Raw genomic sequence first — 16,976 nt, 5'->3', positions numbered from 1 at the left:
GGACCAGTGAGAGTGGTACATACTCTGAAACTGACTTCGAGTCAGTAGAGTGGTACACACTCTGAGATTGACTTCGGGTCAGTGGAGAATGGTATGAGACATTCTCAATCAATTCTTCTTCTTCATGGTTGAGCAGAGCTGAGCAGAGTTGAGCTGAGCAGAACTGCGCAGAGCAGAGCTGCGCTGAGCTGAGTAGAGCAGAGCAGTGCAGGGCATTGATGGCAGTGATAGTACAACTTGACATATGGATTAGTGGATGGAGTTTTCCCTAGTTGAGAGGGAGTGTTAAAATTGGCAACTAGGGCCAAACTCCTTGTGGGTCATCTTATTTATGGCAGCTGATATTTTTATTGGATCCCTCTTATCGAGAGGTGTAGGATTGATCTAAAGATCATCCGATTCCGATAAGTATTCATGGAGTTATGAATTTATTTGTGTTATAAGACAAATTGTCAAGTCGACCAGCAACTTGTGTAGGCTTAGAAGCCCAATAGTCATGTCTATTCATCATCTACGTTTTAGTATAAATAGGAGAGGACTTGAAGTCATTTGATACACACACTCTTCATGTGATCTCCTCCTCTCCATGTCTTTGGGTTTTTGGTGAAGGAGAGAGACACTAAGAGTACGTTGGGCTAAGTAGATAATGCCCTAGCTGGAGGTGATGCCCTAGCCGTAGTAAGCCGCAGGGGTATGAGGAAATCTAAACGCAGTCAATGGAGACAGCTAAAACACAGTCAATGGAGACAACTAAAACGCAGTCAAAGGAGACCTGTTCACGCAATCAAAGGAGACACGTTCACGCAGTCAAAAAGAGAAAGAATCTCGCATTTTCTTCTGAAATCTCGCATGAAGGAGTAAAGCCGCAGTAAGGATTTGACTGCACCTCGTTTGTTTTAGGGGTGCAGTTATAATCCCGGAGTAGAAATGACCTCGTGTGAGGAGGCAGTGGTGAGTTGAAGTTTGGGCTAGATATAATCTTGGCATAGATCTAATCCTCATGATGACAGTCTCGGCATCTGATCTTGCATGACAAGGATCAGTCTCGACATATAGATCTTGGTGGCATCCCTGTGGCAGTTTAGATGCAATGAACAACAGTAACTCAGATTACCTAAAGCACATCTACTCTTTTGCACATTGTCTCGGCTTAATGAAAATTACGTTGGGTGTCATCTCAGTCTCACATATGTATATGTTACTGTCTCGGCATAACCACAATGATGAAGCAGGTTTCGGTGTTGATCAAGAGCTTCTCAGCATACCTGTAAAAGGAGACGTACAGTGTCAATAATTGTCACAATATTCTGATCTAGTATTCTTGATATGAATAAATATCTCAGAGGCAGTCAAGATGATAAGGATCATAACAGTCTCAGCATGATGAAAGAAGGAATGATCACCAAGTCAAGGAGAGTCAACTTTGGCAAGGATTAGTGTCTAGGATCATGATCTCACGAATGATGTCATCCTACAATAATGTGCAGTCGTGATCTTCATAGGTGCAGAGATCATCTCAGTAATAATCTCAAGGAGAAGTCATGGTGTAGCAATGATGCTCTCAAGAACCTTGCAGCAGTAATGAAGTTCTTGATGTAGTAGTGATGATCTCAGAGGTGCAGTAAGGATGATGATCCCAACAGCATGATGATGAATGATGTAGCATGATGTAGCATGATGTAAGGAGCAGCATGATGATGGGAGCAAACGGGAGCAACTCGGTGACTAGGTGCAACACAGTGCAACATGAGTCCAAGTTGCAACACTATGTTAGGTGAAGCCGTCACCTTGGAGAATCAGTTGAAGTAGAATATCTTCAACTGATCTCATGTATCATCATTATAAGAGATGATCTATGCTCATATCTAGATAAGTCAAAGTGTCGACTTCTGTTGTAAATATCTCTCTCTCTGTGCTGAACTTTGAAGAACATAAAAGAAGAATTGACCAAGGGTTTCCCCACATTGGGGTTTGTCCCTGGCTAGCGCCACATCTTGTGTCCTCTTGTCTTGGCTTGTCTTCTGCGATTTGGAAACTGTGAAAATTGAAATAAATTGCTCTTAGCATAGAACATAACTAAAATTAACAAGAACACACTGAGTTGATCAAGATTTGACTTTTTGGGGCTGGGTTTGCTGAGGAAGTCGAGAGAGTGATCAGAGTTGCAGCTGAGGGGCAGTGAATATAGAAGCAGAGAGGCAGAGCTAGCAACAGGAGGATCAACGTAATAGCTGAGAGTGAGAGACGCAGAACTAGCCAGGAGTTCATGCAGAGCTAGCCAGGGCTCATGTAGAGGCAGCCAGGAGTTGCGCAGTGCCTCAGAGGGCCAGTGTGGGTGAGGCAGAGGGCCAGAGGGCTGACGCAGGCCAAGCCAGAGTGATGTTGGGCAAACGCTGGGCCATAAAGGGCTGACGCTGTCCCTAGAGGCTGATGCTAGGGTTTTGTGGGGTAGATTAGAGCCGTGAAGCTGCCGTAGTGATTATCCGGGGTTTCAGTCGGAACATCTGTCTCCGACTGAGAGGTATTAATGCCGAGATTATTCTCTGTTGGGTGCTGGTTTTGGCACCCAGATTGTATTAAAAAACTGCATATTAATAAACCCTCAGATAGTTGCACCGGTTTTCCCGCATTGGGTTTTTCTAGGGACATTGGTCCAAAAACAACGGTGTCACTTGTGTGCTTGTTTTGTTTCCTTTAGTTGATGATCTATAATGTGTTGAGCATGTACTTGTATTTATTTCCAGTATTTACATGGTAAATAACTTATTAGTTAACAGAACAATTAGGTAGGAATAAATAAGTAAAGTACATGAAGGATTTCTAACAATTAGACTTAGAAATTCCAACATGGTATCAGAGCGTGGTTGTAGATCACAAGAGAACTGAGGACATCAGCCGAGCAGAGCAGCAGCAACAGAAAACAACTGTCCCGAATGACAAAAGATATTCCTAGTAGAGTAGCAGCAAGGAAGGGGTGACGCAGTGCCTGCGTCATCAAGATTGAGCCAGGAAGAGGTCAGCAAAGAGACTGAGGAGGGCAGAAAAGGCTCACGCAGAGCCATGCAAAGACCGGGAGGGTTGACGCAGTTGGCTAGGGGAGCATTTTAGCCAGTGCCTAATTGCGTAGAGCCTAGGAGCTCTAACCTTCAGTTTGCTGGGGTTTAGGAGGCTGTGGGTAAGTTGCAAAGTGGAGCTGGTGGGGTACTGTAGTCAGAACAATACTTAACAGGGCAAGGCCAAGGCGGAGGGAGTTGCTACTGAGGATTTCCAGCCAAGAAATCCGGATCAGTGGTGCAGTTGCACTAAGGATCGGAGTGGGGTCATCTCGACATTGGCGTAAGGGTTTCCATGAGGGAAATCGAGGCTTAGAGGGAGTCACACCAAGAACTTCCAGGAGGGAAGTAGAGGAGCAACGAGATGGCAGTGAACGGGGTAAGAGACCACGAGAGACTAGATGGAGCCTCAAACTTTATAGTCTGGAATGCCAGAATCCTATCCGTTCTAGACAGGAATCGTGTCAAGCACTTCGCCTTGAGTGCGATAGCTATCCCAGTTGACCCAGCTGATAACGACAAGTACAAGGAGGCAATGGCAAGGGCCAAGAGCATCATTCTTGACAGGGTCAAGGACCATGTAGTACCACATATTGCCGAAAAGGACACGACAAATGAGATGTGGGAGGTCTGAAAGAAATTGTACCAGCATACTTCTGTGCAAAGAAGGATGTTACTAGAAAATCAGTTGCGGTCATACCAGATGCAAAAGGGAGAACATATCGACCCCTTCCTCGGTCGATTGAAGGAGATCCGGGATCAATTGACTTCCATAGGAGCCACGCCGGATCAAGAATTGATGGTGAGAACAACCTTGAATGCAGTCTTAAAAGACTGGGAGGTGTTTGTCCAGAGCATATTGGGTAGGGCGACCCTTCCAGATTGGTAGGAAATGTGGGCTGCTCTTTGCCAAGAAGAGATCAGAAGGCTGAGCAAGGCGGGAAGCAATGGCAAGGGGGTCAGAATCAAGAAGGAGGAGGTGGACGCTGCCCTAGCATCCGAGGGAAAGCAGGAGAAACGAAAGAAGAAGGACCTCTCCAAGGTCAAATGCTTCCACTGTGGGGAGCTGGGTCATTATGCGACCCAGTGTCCAAGGAAGAAGAGCAAGGGAAAGGCCTCCGAGACCAAGGCTATGCCAGCAAGGGCGGAGAAGGAAGTGGAGACAGACAATGACAATGCCATGAGTGCACACACACCACTTGAGCGGAAGTGGGGAGACATCGAGCTCTAGTCAGATGGACTATAGGCGATGAGGGGTGGGATCCTCGAGGTAGCCAGCCTCTTGGATTAGACCTTGCTACGAAGCCCCGAAGAGGAGTAGCAGTACTAGCGGATGTCAGTGAAGACGGATGCGGATGGAGCGACAGAGGGAGCTACAGTGCAGGATTCCCAAGACAATGTGAGGCAGCAGTGTGAGAAGCAAGGGTGTGTTGCACCAAGTGCAAGATGGCATAGAGAGGTGTGCAACGATGCGAGATGCATGGAATAGTTGCAACAACGCAGAGGTCAGAGAAGGAGCACTTGTCAGCGACAGAGGGAGCTTCAGCATCATGGGTGTCTCTAGGTGACTTTATTAAAGTCAATGAAGAATTAGAAAGTGAAAAAGTGACTATGGAAATAAAAAGCTAAGTGGGTGAGTTAAAAACTAGAAAGTGAGAATTAAATGTACATTTATTCTCATCCCTAGATCTAAATGAATCTCAACCATTAGATCTTAGGGTAACCCAAAAGGTCATTTACATTTAGAGAATAAAATGAGAAGAGAAGAGGAAAAGATCAATTCATTCTTTCATAAGCATTTGAGAGAAAAAGAAAAGAGGGCAAGGAGAAAATTTCTAAGTAGTGAGGAAGTGATGGAGAGCAGCAAGAAGACATTTCAACAAATCTGGATAGCAACATTTATTGGCTCACATCCCAAGGCAAAACCGTACAGTAGGAGAGACTCAAAAATTGAGGGAGAGGGACAACAACAAGGGCACGAATTTTGAAGCAGCCGTATTGCCGAAATCTGTACGGTCCATATAACAAGTTCTGGGCACATTTTTCAAGGCAAGCTATACAACATTTAATGTTGTTTTATTGCTGGAAATTTTTTTGTTTTGGCTGTTTGCTGATTGGTATGATTTTCGAGGTGGAGTTCAAGCACGAAAATCGAGATAAGTTGTAATTTGTGGTTGTTGGAATTTTTACTGTGTATTTTAGTTTATTTGTAAAAGCATTTTCGGAAATAAAGAAGAGCTCTCGAACTGGTTTTCCCCAATAGTTGTAGGGGGTTTGTCTAGGGTCACATTGACCAAAAATCATTGTGTTATTTTCTGTGTGTGGCTGTCATAATTTTGCTGTGTTTTATTTCTGCAATTTCAGCAGTTGTGAAATCTCTAAATTTGTGTTTTCAGAAAATATTGTCATTTCCAGGTTTTAGAATTTTTATCATGCTTGGATTTAAAACTAAATGCATGAAGTGATAAGGAAAACTGATAACCAGAGTGGGGGTTGAAATTACTTCAACTATTATCAACAAATTAAGGGAGTGCGATACACCCCTCCACATTGGGTGCACCATCAGAGAAACAGGTGAAATGTATGAACCCTGCCATATCTTCCAGCCCCTGTCTGGATAAGTTGTCAACCATGAAATTTTTTTTCCTTGTAAATGTGTTGGATGTTGAAATTAGTGAAAGATTAAATGAGTGCATCCACCCTCTCCAGCGAGCCCCTAAGATCCAGGGGATCAAATGTAGTACCTGAGATACTCTGTATAGCAGTGACGGAATCCCCATATACATGGATGCTTTAAATTTGTTTTTCTGTAGTGAACCATAACAGGCCCCATAATGCCACCAATTCCGCCTTGGTATTGGATCCCAGGCCTCCATTCCAATGTAGCTTGTAGTGAGAGTGTTAAGTAATTCTTATCCAGGCACCACAACCACATCAACCCCTTTGTGCCGCGCCATCAAAAAATCCAGCAGGCGGTATGACCTGTGTGTTCAAATGCCTACCCGTTATATCTTTGTGATTCTTCTCCCCAGGGTCGATCCACTCTATCCAAGCAATGATATTAGAGCAAAGGCTGGGAGCGTTAGGATGTTTCCCTTTGAGAATAAGATCGTTCCTGGCCTTCCATATTTCCCAAATGACAAATAAGGGGATATAACAGTGTGTTCCCCTCCTACCCAACCCCCATCGAAGGCACTGTTCCAAAGTATTGAAATGCTCGATACCAATTTTAAAGTAAACAAATATGGCGTCCCATTTACCAGATGCAAACTTGTAAAGGAAGAAGAGATGTGAAACTAATTCTTGCTCCTCACCACAGAGAGAACACCTCCCTGGACGCTGCAAGCCTCTCCTACATAGATTGTCCCAAGTCATAATACTATTCTTCCATGCCAGCCAACAAAACAATGTGATTTTTAGTGGGGCCTTCAATCTCCATACTGCCATGGACCAACTTGTCAATGTGGATTCTTGTGCATCACTCATAATCTGAAAATAATTTTCATCAACCACAACAAATCCCTTCTTAAGTGGTCCATTCCAAGTCGGGTAGTCTCTTGTGTCATTCTGACAAAGGCCTTCTCCTTTGAGGGAATTAATATACAAATCCCATTAATGTGAATGTGGTCCGTTAATCCAATTTTTGATGTGGATCTCTAGATAGGATGAACGCCATTCTACCCCTCAATGACTTGATATATCATTAGAAGTCCCCTCCAGTGTAAAGCCTCAAATGTTTCTGCTGATAGTGCAATTGAATCCGGTACGCCAACGATCAATTCCTTTCCAATTGTAAGTACTAAGCGCTTGACCATTTCCAAAAGACCACCGGATTCTGTGCATGAACGATTCCTTTTCTTTTTAAAAGCCTCTCCATATGTATGAGCCCATTTTAATGCCTATTTCCTGTAACTTGATCCATTGATAAATCAGTCTGTGTAAATGGTATTTTGCTGAGATAATTTGTGCCCAAATACCCTATCCAATTAAGGCGCGCTACAGTGATTTAATAAGTAGAGATTTGCCAAAAGCCACAGTGTGCAATATCCCCCAAGCTCCGAGCTCTTTTTGGCTTTGCAATGGTATCCCAAGTGATCAAGTGGTATTTATTTTCTCTCCATACATCAGACCATAAGAAATGAGCCATAATAGATCTAATCTTAGACAAAGTATGATCCGAAATAATAAACAGATGCATCCAATATGTGGCAAGCTATTGCAGGACAAATTGGATAAGGATGTATCGCCCACCCAAAGTAAGTCAGTGATAGGTCCACCCTCTAAGCTTCTTGTCAAATTTCTTTATCAACCATGCCCAGTCCTTCAGTCGATACCCAAAAGGTTCAGTGTGAAGCCTAAATAGGAGAAACCCTCTTATAATCGCCTTGTGCCCACCCCAAAAATGGCTGCTATGTATTGTATCTCGCCCATGTCACTAGTTGAATAAGTAAGGAAAGATTTCATACCATTTGTATTGAGCCCAGAAGCCCCACCGAATCTGATGAATATATTGTGGAGGGCATCCCATTGTGTCCTGGAGATAATTCCAAATGTAAGTATATCATCAACAAAGAAAAGGTGAGTGATACTAACCTCAAGAGTCATCTGCACTCCCCTGAAATTCCCCAATTGCTTTGCCTAGATAATCTTCCTGCTGATACCATCCATAATCAGGATGAAAAGAAGTGGTGATAATGAGCATCCTTGTCTTAATCCTCTTCCTGCACTGAAGAAATTAGTTGGGAACTCGTTTATCAAGACAAGAAGCCATACATCTTTAACACATGCCATGATCCATTCCATGTTGTATATCTCCAATCCAATCTTCAGGAGGATAATCCAGAGAAAAGCCCAATCCACATAGTCATATGCCCTCCTTAAATCAATCTTCATCACAACTGCTTCTAATTTTTTAGTGTGTATAGTGTGAATGCATTCTTGAGCAATAGCAATAGCATCATGAATTGACCTGTCATGTAGAATACCAAACTGTTCTTTGGAGATATGGACTGATAATATATATTATATCCATTATTTTCCCAGCTATGACCTTGGATATGAGCTTGTAAATGATGTTGCATAAGGAAATCGGCCTGAAGTTAGAGAAAGTGTCAGGTGATGATACCTTTGGTATGAGAGCGATAAAGGTTGATTTTATAGCTCCAGAAATATATCTCCTGCACCGAGATTCTTCAACCATATCTAAGAGTTCTTGTCCCATCAATTCAAAAAATGTAAGAACAGCTCAACCGTCCACCCATCCGGGCCAGGGCATTTGTCCTTGGCGAAGGATTTCAATACAGAGTGTATCTCATCCATGGTAACCTGCTTATAAAGTAATTCATTTGCCTCTCTATCAAACATTCTCGGGTATCCCTCGACCGCCCAGAGTTGATCTTCAATATGGTTACCCCCTCTATCTGAGAATATGTTTCTAAAATAACATACAACCTCCCTCTGTATCTCTGCATCTGTTATCTTGTAATTTCCATCAACTCCTCTAATATGCCATATTGCATTGATGTTCTGCATATTACATGCATAATGATGAAATTTTTTTGTGTTGCAGTCACCCTCTTGTATCCAGATGGCTCGACTTTTAAGTCTCCATGTTTTCTCCTGCATTAGTAAGATGTGTTTTTTTCTTCCCTCCAGATGTTTTAGTCTTTCAATGGTGCATATAGTGGGGGGTGTTATGGCTATGCTTTCTCCTATCTCTCGGATTTCTTCCATCACCATCTTCAACTCCCGGTATAGCTCCACCTATTTTCTGTGCCCCCATACCCTGAACTGGCTCTTCAATTCACCATAAGTCACTGTCATCCAACCATGTTTGTTTGAACTTGAAGGGAATGCCCTTTCTTACCGATTCCATCCTCCATTGGAGTACAATAGGGCAGTGGTATGATATATATACCTGCTCCACCCTTGAGTGCAGGTTCCCCATGACCTCAAATAAATTTTGGTGAATCATGAATCGATCCAATCTCTTTCCAATATACGCCTCACCACATCTACCATTATGTCACGTAGGCACGATGGGTGTGGGTTGTATGTCCACAAGGTGATTGTCATCAAATAGTGTGCATAGGTGCTTAGATAGAGGGTCACGACGGCAATTTGGCCCCCAACATTCGTCCCGGGATAGGACAACATTGTAATCACCTGCAATAATCATTGAGCCAATCTTAAGTATGTCTGAAGTCTCCACCCGATTCCAAAAGCAGAGTCTGCCATCATAAGGAGCATATAAATTCTAGATATGAATCTTCTCAATCATGCCATGAAGGTGACCTGAGAGTAATATCCCTGAAAAGAAATGATGGGCTTTCAGGTTGGCCCAATATGGGTCCCATAGAGCAACAGGTACCCCCGATAGGCCCATGGAGTCAGTGGCCACCATGCACCAGTGTGGGCAGACAGAACAAAAATATGCGAGGGATCGATCAACGTCAACCATGGTCTCTTGGATAAGTAGTATGGTAGGGTGAATAGTCTGTATAAGATGTCGCAGGGAAAACATTTTGGCGCTGTTCCTTAGTCCGTGCAGATTCAATGAGATAATGGAGGTCATTTATTAGTCACAGGGGGCCTCTGTGCTCTAAGTGCCCTGGATGAAGAGATATCTAGTACTAGAATGTCAAACAGGTCAGAATCATGAAACAGGTGCTTCCCTGATGATCTGTCGCAAAAATGTCTACTGCCCTTCCCCCACGACGTTGGGTGGTGATGTTTCTGGTCGAATCTAGCCTAATGACTGGAGAGACAACCCAATGTTTGGCATTATGGATAGTAAGTTTAGAGAGGTCCATCGATGGGTTGAGCATCAGGAAACCCAGGTCACTATCCACCGAATTGTGTGGAGATGAGGGAGTGAGGGAAACGGGTGGGGGTTGTGGGGAAAGGGGTGGAGATGATGAGTAGATAGGGTCAAGGGGGGGGGGGAGGGGACATGTATAGAGTTAAAAATAGTGGGGCTTGGCACAAAAGCCGAATCATGCGAGGGTTCAGGGAGAGAAGTGACAATATGACGAGGGCAAGCCTGTACAAGGTTTTGGCCCCCCCAGGTCCGAATCAGACGGGATGCTCTGAACCAAGGGTTTAGTAACATTGGGGATATAAAAATTTAAATATCATCAGAAATAGGATCATCGGAGGATGAAGGGTTACCTCTATCCAAACTGGCTAGAGTGTGGGAATCAGATAAGTTCCACGTTGGTCGCCCTTGATCTCCATGTCACTGAGGCTGGTGCCCACCCGGGAAGCATCATGGGCATCTCTCCAATAGATGGCCCATATGATGGCATAGTAAGCAGCAGAAGGGGATCCCCCATTAATCAATTTGCTTGTTGGTACGTAATGAGTCCCATTCCAGCTCAATGCAACCTAGCAAGCCCCCAGAGTAATTCACCTCCACAAGAATCCATGCTACCCTCTTGTCATGAGCCCCCAGGATCTGAAGGTCAATGTAAACGAAGCATCCAACCGCATTCCCAATCTCCATCAGTGCACGCCTGGTCCAATATTCAAGTGGAAGTCTGGGAAGCTTGACCCAAATGAGGTTGTTTCGAGGGGTATCCAGGAGTGGGTTAAACCCAACATACCACTGATTAAGTTGCAGGAAACTGCGACCCTAAACCCATAGCATGGAAATAATCTGATCCACATCCTCCTTATGCAAGAAATGGATGTTGAACCACCGATTTAAAAGTTTTCTGACCTTGGGCGTATATCCCAGAATGGTGGTCCATTGTGTTGAAACCCACTCCATCAATTCCATATCCCTAGCACCTGCAAATAACCAGCGTCCGACCAGAGCCCTATTTTGCAAGCTAACCACCTGATCCCACAGCACGTCATGGAAAAAACTTAATAGTTTGGGCGTCTCCGCGCATTTTACATTTTTGTGTCTACCACCTCGGTGCCTCGAATGTTCAGTATTAACACCTCGGAACAACGTGCCATACCCAAGTAGAGGAGAGGCGGTGTATGTCATATCGAAGGTGACCCGTGCCCCTCATGCATGGTATGTGAATGTGAATGTGTCACCCACTCGTGAGTGCCCCGTCTGTGAATTCTTTCCGCCTCCAACCTGGACATGAACATCGAGAATGCCAATGATCTCATCCATCCTTGTCACCTCAAGCAATGACGTCTGCACAGTTGACTGCTGTAATATCCAATGGTAGCCAGTAGTGCAATTGGTGCCACGTTAGCCTGAGTCTGAGCGCATAACAAGAAAGTCCATAAATGGATGAATGTCAATCACACCAAACCTCAGCGGGCGACCCAAAAGGGAAATAAATGTAAATCGGAACGCTCAATTAGTGTAGCAAGGATGTCAGCAGAACGGATCTATATGCCTGATACTGACGATCTTAAAGTTGTGTAAGACCCACAGAGGGAAAGCCAAGAGAATAAAAACCCCCAGGGTGGATCAGGATGTCAGATAATCCCGAGAATATCTAGAAAATGCCCAAGACCTCATCTAGAGCCCAGTTGCCGAGACCAAGGGAGGAGTGAGAATGTCAAAGCAGTAAAGAGCCACTGCCAAAAGATAGACCTGAGATATAGAGCCAATTGCTCAGGCACCAACCACCATAAATGTAAGAAAATCGAGACAAACCCAGGAATAAAACCACCAGCAATGTTATTACATTCAAATCCTTTATGAAAATGGAGAAAGACGCCTGGCTGATGGCCCTTTACCAATGCTTGCAGACAGTTCTGTTTGATTCCTTCGTTTTCAGCGTGACTCCCCACTATTGTTAACTCCACAGTGGCCTTCCTCCAGTTTTCCTTTCATAAGCCATAATAAAATAAATTTCTGGAAATAAATAATTGTTGTGAGAAAACAAATTTGGTCTGGTATAAGGAGATTTAACACACAGAAACATACACACCACACTGTTCCAAGTATATTATCTCTAGTTACATCATTTTTAGCACCTTATTACAGTTTCAATTGTGAACCACTTTCTATCACATTAATTGCATGTACATATTGCTAATACATTACTAACACTTAGCATTGATTGTACGTTGACCAACACCAATACCATCACAAACGTGTATAGATGTTTTTGTTTATTGACATTATCATAAATATTTAGTATTAGAATAATTTAATAATATCTGACAACTGTCATAGTTGAGTGCATTTCCAATAGCTTGGAGAACAAAGCTCTTGTGCTTGCCACTCAAATTATGTACACCAATACCATCACAAACGTGTATAGATGTTTTTGTTTATTGACATTATCATAAATATTTAGTATTAGAATAATTTAATAATATCTGACAACTGTCATAGTTGAGTGCATTTCCAATAGCTTGGAGAACAAAGCTCTTGTGCTTGCCACTCAAATTATGTTCTTGGAGGCATATGCATTGTGTTGAAAAGGCTATGACATTGGGGTTTTTGAAAGGAATTAGTTAAATTTAAGGCATTGCATACAACCCTTTTAGTGTATGCTGTATGTAGTGTGTCTGACCATGAATTTGGCACTCTTAAAACATAGCTGCAAATTTGCATTCCTTTTAGCTAATTGTACATATTCTTATATTCTTATACTCTCTGTGTTAAAAATGTAACAGGCACACGTGGAATTAGAGAAACGATATCGTGAACTAACTGATTTATTGGTATGGTAAATACAACAGCCTCAAGCTTTAAGGAAAAATTATTTTTTATTGTCTATTCCTTTTTGTTCTTGCATGGTGATTTGAAGCATCTATAATTCCAATGCTGATGTAATGTATTAATGTTTCCAATTGCAGTATTTAAAGCAAACACAATTGGAAGCGATGACTAGTGAAAAAGCAGCTGCACATTTTCAACTTGAGAAAGAAGCAAGACGATTTAGAGAATTGCAGGTTCAAACTGAAGGCTGAAGCTCTTACTGAAGTATTCATTTTTTTTGTCTTTCTGTTGATATACTGTTATAAGTTTGTTAGGATGATGTGACATATTAATGTTTAGATTTTTTATTCACTTGCTCAAAACAGGCAGAAGCCGAATGGAATAGGAATTCACGCCGCACATCAACACCTTGGGATGAAGATTATAGCGAACTCAAGCCGCTTGAGTATGGACCAACATTATTTTCATTTTTATTTTCCCAATTTATATGATAGGTATAAGCATGGCATAATGCAAAGACTTCCCTATCTGTTATATAAAAAAATTAGTATTTTGTAAAACTATTATTTAATTAGGGCATAGGGCATGATCAAAGATCATGCCCACTCACCAAGAGGCACGTAGGGCTGTATTTAAGCCCGAGCCTCTCACTTTGTAAATCATCCTACATTTATTATTAATAATGTATATATATATTTATGATAAATTGTTGAGTTATTCTACTCCATTTGGTATCGGAGCGAGTTCAGTCTTCTGGCAAAATTGCTACACCAAGACATCCGTTGCATACAACATCGTCCGCCGTTGTAAGCTCGTCACACCCTTGTCTCGTTGGAGTTTCTGTCTTCCTGGCATTTGTCGTTTTCGGTCCATCCATCACCTATCCCTCTCATCGTCACCAAGATTTTCCACCATCTCTTCCGACTGTCACACCTCGATAATCCTGTGCCCTTGCCACCTTACACTCCGCATCCGCATCTCTTCCACGCCGTCCGCTCTTACGCCACCCGATCCCCCTACCACAACTGTCCCACCATTGTTCGTTGCCGACATTCCACACCCTATGCCTGTTCACTATTTCGCCACCCGATTCCTCTACCACAGTTTTAACGCAGACCATCATTCTCGGCCCTACCATCCTTGTCACACCCTATTAGTCCCTCCGTTGTTTTTTGTGAAAACTGATACCTCTGCCACGATTTTTACGCAGATCATCATTCTCTATCACTGCCAAACAACGAAGCATTCCGTCCCTTGACCACAGTGGACCTTCGAACTCTTTTAATCGTGTCATTAATATGTGTATAGTTATTATAGTATTAATTATTAATTTGCTATATAATTTTAAACTATATAATTAATTAATATTTAATAACTATATAATATAATTAATATTTATATATATATATATATTCACGCTGGATAATTCCTGCCGCATACCAGATCAATGGCTGCATCAATGTCGATGGCCGATTTCAATAAAAAAATGATAGAACTTGAGGCTAAGGTGACCGAACATGGTGATAAAATCGAGACACTGCAGGACACAACAAATGGAATAAAGAGTCAGCTCGAGGAGAACAAGAATGAATTTAAAAAGGATCAGACAGACCTTTCAGTAAAGGTGGATCAAGCTATGGTGATGTTGGGTTGTATTTGTACCAGCCTGAAGATTACACTCGATCAAATGCCCTAGAATAATGAGGCTACTCAACATCTCAATTCTCTAGATTCGTCAAAATCATCAGATGCAAATGAGAAACCCGAATCTCCGAAGACATCTTCCATGCTTAATCAAGAAAATAGTAACACAAACTTTCAAAATAAGCAGCTCTAGAATCCATTCACCAATATGTCGTTTTCAAATCAATACCCCTTTTTCGCTCCACCATTAGCGACATATCAACGAAGAGCAAAAATCGAGCTACCCAAATTCCACGGTAACGAAAAATGCAGCGTTGCTTGGCTCAATAAAGTAGAAGAATATTTCGAGATTTACGATATTAACAGTGATTGCGAAAAAATTAGGCACGCTTCCATGAAAATGGAAGGCGAATCATATAATTGGTATATGTGGTGGAAGAAGACAACACTTGCTCTTAGTTGGAGGAAATTTAAAGATGCGTTCTTTAAAAGGTTCCAAGGTGTGAAGGAAGAAGAGTTCTTCTCAACACTCACCAGATTACGACAAAAAGGAGATGTGGATGAATACACTCGAGAATGGGAGAGTTTAGCAACACGAGTATTTGGATTATCAGAAAGTTGTTTAATCCAATTGTACACTTCCAGACTTAAAACCCATCTATGAGCAGAACTTGAGCTTCATGACATTACGTCGATAGAAGTAGCAAGAAAAAAAGAAAAAGCTGCTGAAAAGAAATTTGAAAAGATGTTATGGTCAAAGGCTGAAAAAGTATATTCATGATGAAGATTTCCCCTGTTTGCGAATACGGATAACACAAAATATGTTCCACCACATCTTTGTGAAGGAGAAAAATTTAACGTGGAAATGCAAAGGATGAAAGAGGGCCGTGGAAGCTAGTAAGGAAGCCTTGTGGCTTCGTCAGATCCTATCAGAGTTTGGCTTTGAGCAGCAGCATCCAACCACACTTTGGTGTGATAATCAAAGTGCCATTCAGCTATGCAAAGATCCAGTCCAGCATCAGCGCAGCAAACACATTGAACTACACATGCACTTCATCAGAAAGCTCATTCATGACCATGTTCTTGAAGTGCAATATTGTTCAACAGATGATCAGGTTGCAGACATCTTCACAAAGGCTCTCACAGAGGCGAAGTTCACTAAACTTCGATATATGCTTGGAGTTCAGGAAGTTGTCACTAAGGGGGGATAGGCTCTAGTGCCTCCTTCCTTCTCCTATTGTGTCATATTTGTAAATCCTTCAATCCTATCCCAAGTTGTTCTTAAGGGGGGATGTTAGGATATTCCGACACATAGGAAATAGTTAAGTTCAAATTGGTCTAGTATAGAGTTAGGTATAGAGTTAGGTAAAGTGTATTTTACCGTTGTACATTTTGTAACTTACAATCCGACGGTCACGATATGTAGTGATTCGACGGTTCACTCTCACCTCGGTATTACCGACACTTGATCCGTGGCTTGACACCCGATTGGTCCATGAGTTCTATTTAAAGCGCATGGAGGGTCATTGTTCGGGTAATCCGTGCATGAGAGAAGCTTATGTAAATTTTCATTCTTTGATTAATAAATTGCCTGTAGTACCCACGTTGGGACAGGCCGTGGACTGTTTCCCTCTTTGAGGGTTTTAACCACGTCAAAAGTACTGGTGTATTGATCTGTGATCTGGTTGTGAGCGGTGTCCTTTTGGTATTCTTTCTGAGGAACTTACCCTGTAAATTCCTACAAGTGGGACCCTAAACATAGTTGGTCTAAAAGAAAAGAGACCAAGAATCTGTATAACTATGAAGCAACTAATGATTCAGACAGTGATGAATCAGACGTAGAAGAAATTGAAGATGCCCCAGAATTCTCTCTAGAACTAGATGACGAAAGCATTTCATAAGTGTCACTATCGGCTATGACAAGAATATCACAATCCCAGACATTAAAATTAAAAGGACATATCAAGAAGAACAATGTAATGGTTCTCATCGATACCGGTAGCACCCACAATTTTTTGGACTCAACCGCGGCGAAGAGACTCAACATTTTCACATTCCCCATGCCCAACATGAAGGTGATAGTAGTTGACGGTAAGAAGATTGAAAAGGTAGGGAAATGCCATAAAGTCAAATTGCAACCAAGACTTTAATTTAGAATCTCCGTTCTGCACTGTACCATTAGGAGAAGTAGATGTGGTCTTAGGCAGTGTTGATAATATTGGTATTGGCAAAATATCGGCGAGGGTCCAAAAAACATCTTATTGACAATATTAGCGAAAATATTGGCAAATATCGACAAGCATAAAAAATCAATTTTTTCAAATTTTTAAACATAGTTGATATTTTCAAAATATGGTGATATTTTGTCGATATTTTCAAAATATGGTGATATTTTGCCGTTATTTTGAAAATATCGTGATATTTTCAAAACAGAAAATATCGCGATATTTTCTCGGCGGTATTTCCTTTGCCTAAAATATCGTGATATTTTTGAATATCGTCGATATTATCAACATTGGGACTCTTAGGTATCCAATGGTTACAAACCCTCAGTACTTATTCTACCAAACATCAAAAGAAGTTTATAAAATTTAAATGGGAAGGGCAGAAATACAACCTATATGGATTCCAAGCCC

The 16,976-nt window shown here is 42.0% G+C and overlaps 1 protein-coding gene across 2 annotated transcripts in view; it reads left to right on the top strand.

Annotated features, from left to right (window-relative positions):
- Positions 1-16,976, top strand: part of LOC149257328 (golgin Putative 1) — a 256,139-nt gene that overhangs the window by 187,777 nt on the left and 51,386 nt on the right. Inside the window, exons 15-17 of one of the 2 annotated variants that reach the window (XR_016256703.1) lie at positions 12,651-12,703; positions 12,834-12,929; positions 13,062-13,128. Coding sequence is in view for 1 of the 2 variants with exons in the window: in XM_089414020.1 (XP_089270146.1) it covers positions 12,651-12,698; positions 12,834-12,929; positions 13,062-13,141 (224 nt within the window). In the remaining variant the exon portion in view is untranslated. Of the gene's footprint in view, positions 1-12,650; positions 12,704-12,833; positions 12,930-13,061; positions 13,142-16,976 lie in introns of those variants that run through there. The other variant, XM_089414020.1, reaches the window with a different exon arrangement.

This window comes from Pinus tabuliformis, chromosome 6 (genome assembly GCF_031772625.1).
Source record: "Pinus tabuliformis cultivar Carrire ecotype Pingquan chromosome 6, CPIR1, whole genome shotgun sequence".
NCBI lineage: Eukaryota > Viridiplantae > Streptophyta > Pinopsida > Pinales > Pinaceae > Pinus > Pinus tabuliformis.
This window is presented reverse-complemented; position numbering and strand designations above follow the sequence as displayed.